At 45.2% G+C, this 8,859-nt stretch overlaps 1 protein-coding gene across 1 annotated transcript; it reads right to left on the reverse strand.

The window, feature by feature from the left end:
- Nucleotides 1-2,468: 2,468 nt before the first annotated feature.
- Nucleotides 2,469-8,448, reverse strand: cox20 (cytochrome c oxidase assembly factor COX20). Its single transcript, XM_083922497.1, has 4 exons — nucleotides 8,327-8,448; nucleotides 4,676-4,790; nucleotides 3,699-3,762; nucleotides 2,469-3,347 (listed from the first exon to the last, which is right to left on the reverse strand). The coding sequence occupies exons 1-4, from the start codon at nucleotides 8,357-8,359 to the stop codon at nucleotides 3,203-3,205; spliced, it is 357 nt and encodes a 118-aa protein (XP_083778623.1). The 5' UTR covers nucleotides 8,360-8,448; the 3' UTR covers nucleotides 2,469-3,202.
- Nucleotides 8,449-8,859: the final 411 nt, after the last annotated feature.

Below are 8,859 nucleotides of genomic sequence, written 5' to 3' on the forward strand. Positions count from 1 at the left end.
GTCCGGGGTCGGGTCACGGGGGCAGCAGCTTTAGCAGGGGACCCCAAACTTCCCTTTCCCGGGCCACATTAACCAGCTCTAACTGGGGGATCCTGAGGCGTTCCCAGGCCAGCGTGGAGATCTAATCTCTCCACCTGGTCCTGGGTCTTCCCCGAGGCCTCCTCCCAGCTGGACGTGCCTGGAACACCTCCGTAGGGAGGCGCCAAGGGTTCATCCTTACCAGATGATCCTGAACCACCTCAACTGGCTCCTTTCAACGCAAAGGAGCAGCGGCTGGGTGTGACAAATAAAAATAAGGATTTGTACCAACAATTTGTATTAAAATGGATTTTATAAAAGTGTTATTGGAAAAAAGTAAGAGAAATAATGTAAACATTAGCTGTTGCTGCGTGTCATCTTGAATTGGGGGGCCGGCGTTCAGGCTGCGGAGGTGGACGACGCCTCGCTGAGGTCAGACCGGTGCTTTTGAGGGTTAAAGAACACGACATGACGCCACGCACACGGAGCTGCAGGAGGCCGTGTGAGTGCAGAGTAATAAAAGGATCAACATGTTTCAGAAGTTTGTCCTGATCAGAGGGACAGACAGACATCACTCACTCACTCAGACAGACAAACATATCCAAAGTAGACGCTTGGCTTCACTTTGAGCTCGACTCAGACCAGAATCCATATTTACAGAACTCATAATGCAGGAAACGAAGCCCGGGGCCATTCAGCAATGGTGTCATCACGCTCTGCTGGACAACAGCAGTCCACTGGTACTGAACCCACAGTATTGATCTTTATTTAGATTTCTATTTTATATCGTTCTTTATTTGCTCCGTGTTCAGTCTATCTAGAATTGGTCGACACTGTGACACAGTGAATGTGTAATAATGTGGAATATGCTTTAATGAAATCATCTGTTTAGGAAGCAAACTTATATGAGTATCACAGCAGAGTCATATCATCCGCAAAGAAAGGATCTATTTTTCCGTCTGGCTCCAAAATTCAACACATCGGTGAAAGTTTCCCTCCAAAAGCGGTATCGCCTCATAACTCCTGCATCAGTCAGAACCTGTTTGAAACAGTAAAACATGGCTTTAAAAGCAGAAAAACGACCAAATACCCTGAATTAAAGCTTGTTTTTGTTCCAGACTTTGAAGCTGAACTCTCAGGTGCACGCGGAACAATCAGAGCATGGATGCGGTGACACCTGCTGGTCGTTCAACAGAACACCAGGACGGGTCAAAGGGACACAGTCACACACACACACACACAGACAGAGACAAAGACACACACACACACACACAATGTTGCCAATCACCCGTCCTATCAAAGTGTCCAGTATTTCCACAGTAAACTTATTTCCTACTCTTTAGCGATAGTTTCTCTACTTTTGCACAGACGGCTTCTTTCAAACCAGTTCCCACCAACGGCCGTCACGCCAACGAGACTGTTGAGTGTAAACAACATGGAGGCTTCCACAGATGAGATGAGCAGCTATGGAGCGAGCCGCTCACTAACCCTTTGTTCTCTGGATCCTTCTGTTGAATATGGACCGGGCTCCTGAAATTGGGCCTTTGATCCGTAAATTCACGTTAAACACAAAGGGAAAATCTCCTTTACCCACATGTTTCCTTTCTGAGCTTTGCCTCCACGCTGTTAGCACGTCACACGCTTCAGTCATCTGATTGGTTGGTTTGGCCCGTATGTTGGTGATAGACAGATGGTTTATCCAATCAGAAACCAGGATTTTCACCCCTTCCCAAAAGATCTTTAAACCAGAGTTCAGATGGATCTGCTGAGACCATGAGAGCCAATCCCTCCGATGGAGTCATGTAGTAACATAGCTGTGCTTCAGCGAGTCATGATACAGCGTTGGATGGGTGTTGGAGAGTTATTTCCTACCTGGAGCTCGCAGGGGTGCAGGGTGTTGCTGAGGGGAACCTTTCCGTCACACCATCCTCTAATATGGGACTGTACATGTTGGGTGAGGCGGCAGCTGAGGAGCATTTTCACAGTTAATCTACTCTTCAGACGGACTGATCTTCTCATCTCTTTATCCTCTTTTACCTGGAACATATCAAACATTAAGTGCAACGTAAAAGAGCGACTTCATCATTAGAAGGTGGAGTCAGTGACTGTGGAGGAGGACGGTCGACATTTGAACTCAACATCCAACCAAACAAACACACTCCTCCCTCCCGCCAGTGCTCCTTCTTAACCGTCCCCATCATTGTTTTTTCTCTTTATCCATCGATGTCGTGTCCAAAATTAGCTAATTTCTGTGAAACGCTGAGCAAACAGAGGACAAGAAGGCGGAGAAACCTGTTCAGGAGGAAACATGTTCACGCTAAATAACCTTTAATTCCAGCACCAGTGAAGAAACATCCCAGACTGCACGTTCACATAATCACACCAGTGCACACTTTATTTTCCACACATTCAACTTTTAAATACGAAACGATAAAACAAACACAGTGGGAGGTGATTTTTTTAAAAGGCTGATTCAACACAGAAACAGAACGAGCAGGAAGAGACGGTGAGTGCTCGTTCGATCGTCGTAGTGACATCACAGCAGCGCTTTCACTACAGTTTCAGTGTGTTTGTATGAAGAGTGTGTCTAATCTCAACCTCAAGTGTCTAAAACAAACATAAGTGACTTTAGAATGAGATCAAATTAAAACATTTGTTATTTACGGCCGTGGACAAACTCAGTGTAGTCACGACGACGACTAATTACAACCGCCCATTTTCTTTTTTAGTCGTCGAATCAACGCGGAAAATAGTTCAACGTCCGTTCTTTCTCGTTCTATTTCTGTGTCTTTACACGTTACAGATTAGCAGGAAACTGGGAGTCCCTGGAACCACAGCGGGTCGTGCAACACAGGGTTTAGAGGGGGAATTGAACCGGTGCTTTCCCTCGGTAAATGTTTCAGGATCAGGGTAAAGTCCAGGTACAGTTTCGTCTTCAGTCCAAAGGTCTCGGGGTCTGAAATATGAGATCTGATGGTTTGGATTTGCTGCGTCCTCAGTCATCACACACAAACATAAGATACTGGGGTTTGAGCTCCTTCCATCTTCGTGCAGCTGAAGTCAGTCCTTTGAAAAACCTGTGAGGCTTAAATAAAGGTTTGAATGAATGAATGAAGTCTTTCAGGGACCCCGACAGCGTCCCCTCTTCTCCTCCGGGCCTTTACACAGGACGGACGGCTGGAGGTCATGAGGGCCTCGGCGGTGTTCCCGCTCCGGGTTCGTTTATGGGGTCTAGAACGGTCCCCTCGTACACGATCTTGTTCTTGATGCCGTCCTGGATCATCCTCTGCTGCACGCGAAGCTTAGCGTTGCTCATCCTGCAGTAGAACCTGGAGGAGAGGGAGACGCAGCAGAGTTTCTGTTACCAACCGAAGTAACGAGAGAGGAAACCGCAGTAAGGAGTGAGAAACATCTGCAAAATGCAAACAAGTGTTGAAGTGTTAGAGGAGGAAGCGACAGCTAGTGTATGTGTGTGGGGTGTGTGTGTATGGTTGTGTGTGTGGGTGTGTGGTAGTCTGTGCTTATGGCTATGTATGTGCTTGAGTGTGTGTGTCTTTGTGTAACTGTGTGAATATTTGTGGGGGTGGGAGGTTTGGGCTTTCATTGTGTTTCAAAGTATGAAAAGCGTCATATAAATAAAGTTGGTGGGATTTGAAGTGTCAGTCAACACGACGACGTACCAGGACCCGAGCGTCGTGAGCATGAATCCTGCGAATCCCACGTCGAAAGACCTCTTCACCCGACCTGCGGATGACAGGACACACTGCTGCTGAGAGTTTAACATTCACACTTCAAACCAGATTTTTTTCCTCACCGCGTGAAACGACTTTAATCCTTATTGTCAGAAAAACAAGCACAGGAAATGTTTGTACTCCTCTTAAGGAGTAGTATGTTGATGGATGCATGCTTTTTTACGCTAGTACTGAATTGAAGCTTAAATTCTGGTGTGGTGACGACCTTAGATAGACTCCGGTGGCACTGAACCCAAATACCAAACTAAGGTCGCACTCACACTGTCCATCCGTACCGTGCCCAAACAGGTTTTACGGGGAAAGTCTGGTTCCTTTGACCAGTGTGAGTGCAACCGTAGCACGTCTAGGAGCGGCACGCTTGCCGTCCATGGCCCGTTTGGGAGAGGTGGGCTTTAGTAAAGCACGTTTGCACGTGTACGAGCACGAGCGTGCGCACGTGTACGAGCACGAGGCCTACGGCGGTTCTGAGGTCATTTCCTGTGCGCCTGTTGGGACATAGAAAAAAGAAGGAGGGACCATGCGCGGACATTTCAAACAATGGCGGTGAAAGGTTCACGTTGGTGTGATGCGGAGGTGGAGTGTTTACTGCAGATTTGGTCGATGAAAAGATTCAAAAACAGTCGACAAGACGCACAAAAACTCTGAGGTCTACGGAAAGATCTGGAAACAAAGCCACGCATCGCCATGACGTCATCAATGCGTGTGACGTGTTACGGCGTGATGACGTATAGGCAGCAAGAAGCATTCTCCGAGGCCCAGGTAGTGTGAGTACAAACGGGCCTGGAGGGGGGGACAAGGACCCTAAAGCACGGGGCACGGGACGGAGGCACAGTGGGAGTTCGCCCTTAGATTCTGTATGAGAAAAATGAATCCCATAATAAGCTGAGCGCTAAAATAAGACTCACTAGTGGCCAGAAAGTGGAGCAGGCCGGCAGCTGCTGAGCCCCCAGCTCCGTGCAGGATGGCGTCTCTGGCACACGGCGTGTTCTGGACGTCCAGAATCCCGAGCAGCCTGAAGCCCTGAGAAACAGACACACGCAGACATCAAACGTGACTTCTTTTCTGTGACATGAAGTGATGTTGAGACCCAGCGTGGATTCAAACTGACATGTAAAGGGAACTGAACATTCAATAGTCTGAAGGATCCTTCACAGTTATTTAACACATGCTTGGACACGACCTTGTTCTTCTTCTGTTGTTTACATAACTACAGTGTGTTCTGTCAAACTGAAACGAAGAAGAGTGAAACATGTCTGCCCAGGTTTCTATGAGCCCAAGTGTTGTTGTGTCCAAACCCAAAGGTGTTCATTTTAATGTGAAATAAGACTGAGAAGAGCAGGAAATCTCCACATTGAAAAGCGAAGTGAAAACAGCATCTACTGCTGCCAGAGCACCACTTAAGTGCAATCATTTACTTTAACTGTTAGTTTCCACTAATGTCATTTATCATCAACTGTAAACAACACTAAACCAGATACAGTCATATCTCTAACTTGGGAGGAAACACTGTTTCCTCTCAAAGGATCAGTAAAGCCAAGTCTGAGTCTGAGTCTGAGTCTGGGTCTGGGTCTGAGTCTGGGTCTGAGTCTGAGTCTGAGTCTGGGTCTAACATGAGGAATGTTGTGGTGATGGAGGCGGATCCATGTTTGATCCTAATATAATAATTTTTGATGAATCACGTCAAAGCCGATCTGTCCCGAAACACTTTGACACGAACACAGAGACGCTGAGTCCGTTTCCTCACACAGGACACTAAAGACCCTTAAACAGGACACTAAAGACCCTTAAACAGGTCACTAAAGACCCTTAAACAGGACACTGAGGACCCTTAAACAGGACACTAAAGACCCTTAAACAGGTCACTAAAGACCCTTAAACAGGTCACTAAAGACCCTTAAACAGGACACTAAAGACCCTTAAACAGGTCACTAAAGACCCTTAAACAGGACACAAAAGACCCTTAGACAGGTCACTAAAGACCCTTACACAGGACACTAAAGACCCTTAAACAGGACACTAAAGACCCTGAAACAGGACACTGAAGACCCTTAAACAGGACACTAAAGACCCTTACACAGGACACTAAAGACCCTTAAACAGGACACTAAAGACCCTTAAACAGGACACTAAAGACCCTTAAACAGGACACAAAAGACCCTTAAACAGGGCACTAAAGACCCTTACACAGGACACTAAAGACCCTTACACAGGACACTAAAGACCCTTAAACAGGTCACTAAAGACCCTTAAACAGGACACTAAAGACCCTTACACAGGACACTAAAGACCCTTAAACAGGACACTAAAGACCCTTAAACAGGACACTGAAGACCCTCACACAGGACACTAAAGACCCTTAAACAGGACACTGAAGACCCTTAAACAGGACACTGAAGACCCTTAAACAGGACACTAAAGACCCTTAAACAGGGCACTAAAGACCCTTAAACAGGACACAAAAGACCCTTAAACAGGACACTGAAGACCCTTAAACAGGACACTAAAGACCCTTAAACAGGACACTAAAGACCCTCACACAGGACACTAAAGACCCTCACACAGGACACTAAAGACCCTTAAACAGGACACTAAAGACCCTTAAACAGGACACTAAAGACCCTTAAAGAGGACACTGAAGACCCTTAAACAGGACACTAAAGACCCTTAAACAGGACACTGAAGACCCTTAAACAGGACACTAAAGACCCTCACACAGGACACTAAAGACCCTTAAACAGGACACTAAAGACCCTCACACAGGACACTAAAGACCCTTAAACAGGACACTAAAGACCCTTAAACAGGACACTAAAGACCCTTAAAGAGGACACTGAAGACCCTTAAACAGGTCACTAAAGACCCTTAAACAGGACACTGAAGACCCTTAAACAGGACACTAAAGACCCTTAAACAGGACACTGAAGACCCTTAAACAGGACACTAAAGACCATTAAACAGGACACTAAAGACCCTTAAACAGGACACTAAAGACCCTTAAACAGGACACTAAAGACCCTTAAACAGGACACTAAAGACCCTTAAACAGGACACTAAAGACCCTCAAACGGGACACTAAAGACCCTTAAACAGGACACTAAAGACCCTTAAACAGGACACTAAAGACCCTTAAACAGGACACTAAAGACCCTTAAAAAGGACACTAAAGACCCTTAAACAGGTCACTAAAGACCCTTAAACAGGACACTGAAGACCCTTAAACAGGACACTAAAGACCCTTAAACAGGACACTAAAGACCCTTAAACAGGACACTGAAGACCCTTAAACAGGACACTAAAGACCCTTAAACAGGACGCTAAAGACCCTCAAACAGGACACTAAAGACCCTTAAACAGGACACTAAAGACCCTCAAACAGGACACTAAAGACCCTCAAACAGGACACTACAGACCCTTAAACAGGACACTAAAGACCCTTAAACAGGACAATGAAGACCCTTAAACAGGACACTAAAGACCCTTACACAGGACACTAAAGACCCTTAAACAGGTCACTAAAGACCCTTAAACAGGTCACTAAAGACCCTTAAACAGGACACTGAAGACCCTTAAACAGGACACTTAAGACCCTTAAACAGGACACTAAAGACCCTTAAACAGGTCACTAAAGACCCTTAAACAGGTCACTAAAGACCCTTAAACAGGACAATAAAGACCCTTAAACAGGACAATAAAGACCCTTAAACAGGTCACTAAAGACCCTTAAACAGGACACTAAAGACCCTTAAACAGGACACTAAAGACCCTTAAACAGGTCACTAAAGACCCTTAAACAGGACACTAAAGACCCTTAAACAGGACACTGAAGACCCTTAAACAGGACACTAAAGACCCTTAAACAGGACACTGAAGACCCTTAAACAGGACACTAAAGACCCTTAAACAGGTCACTAAAGACCCTTAAACAGGACACTAAAGACCCTTAAACAGGACACTTAAGACCCTTAAACAGGACACTTAAGACCCTTAAACAGGACACTAAAGACCCTTAAACAGGACACTGAAGACCCTTACACAGGACACTAAAGACCCTTAAACAGGACACTGAAGACCCTTAAACAGGACACTAAAGACCCTTAAACAGGACACTAAAGACCCTTACACAGGACACTAAAGACCCTTAAACAGGACACTAAAGACCCTTAAACAGGACACTATAGACCCTTAAACAGGACACTAAAGACCCTTAAACAGGACACTGAAGACCCTTAAACAGGACACTATAGACCCTTAAACAGGACACTAAAGACCCTTAAACAGGACACTATAGACCCTTAAACAGGACACTAAAGACCCTTAAACAGGACACTAAAGACCCTTAAACAGGTCACTAAAGACCCTTAAACAGGACACTGAAGACCCTTAAACAGGACACTAAAGACCCTTAAACAGGACACTAAAGACCCTTAAACAGGACATTAAAGACCCTTAAACAGGTCAAAGTTACCGGGGGTCTGCGGGGCCCGGGCACCGTGTGACCTTCTTAAACTCTTTATTCTTCTTATTTAAACGTAGTGACGTTTAAGTGAAGCTCTTACTTTGGGTTTGCTCTCCAGCTCTTCGTCCGCCATTGTTGCTCCGCGCGAGTCTCCTCCAACAAACCTTCAGCTCGTTTTTACCTGTTTTCTAAAACACTCATGTAACAGCCGCTTTCACAACCATGGTGGTCTGTGCGCATGCGCGGAACCTATCGAATGGGTCCGTCCGCTAAATACCGCCGACTCTAAATGAGCTCATGTCGCTTTAGTTCCGGTCTAAAAATGCTACTTTGTGAGTTTTTGAATTAGAATTTCTGCATTTTCATTGTTTTTTTTAGGATAACGAAACACAGTTTAACATCTTTCAAGAACTGAAAATGTGTAAAAGCAAAACATATAAAATAAAATATTAGAATTAAGATGAATAATTACAAATCAAGTCAAATCAAGAGACTTTATTGTTCCAGGAGGGCGATTTGCAGAACAGCCAGCAGCAACAACAACAGTAAAATGCACAATAATGACACACACGATTCAATTCAATTCAATTCAATTCAGTTTTATTTAAAGTGCCAAATCATAACAACAGTTAT

This window comes from Echiichthys vipera (genome assembly GCF_963691815.1).
Source record: "Echiichthys vipera genome assembly, chromosome: 11".
Taxonomy (NCBI): Eukaryota; Metazoa; Chordata; class Actinopteri; order Perciformes; family Trachinidae; genus Echiichthys; species Echiichthys vipera.

Excerpts from the sequence above, each read along its gene's own strand:
- cox20 (XM_083922497.1), bottom strand. The coding sequence starts at position 8,359 with ATGGCGGACGAAGAGCTGGAGAGCAAACCCAAA. Across the intron at positions 3,763-4,675 it reads GCTCCACTTTCTGGCCACTA|GTCGGGTGAAGAGGTCTTTC; the intron begins GTGAGTCTTATT and ends TGTCATCCGCAG. Across the intron at positions 3,348-3,698 it reads CTCACGACGCTCGGGTCCTG|GTTCTACTGCAGGATGAGCA; the intron begins GTACGTCGTCGT and ends CCTCTCCTCCAG.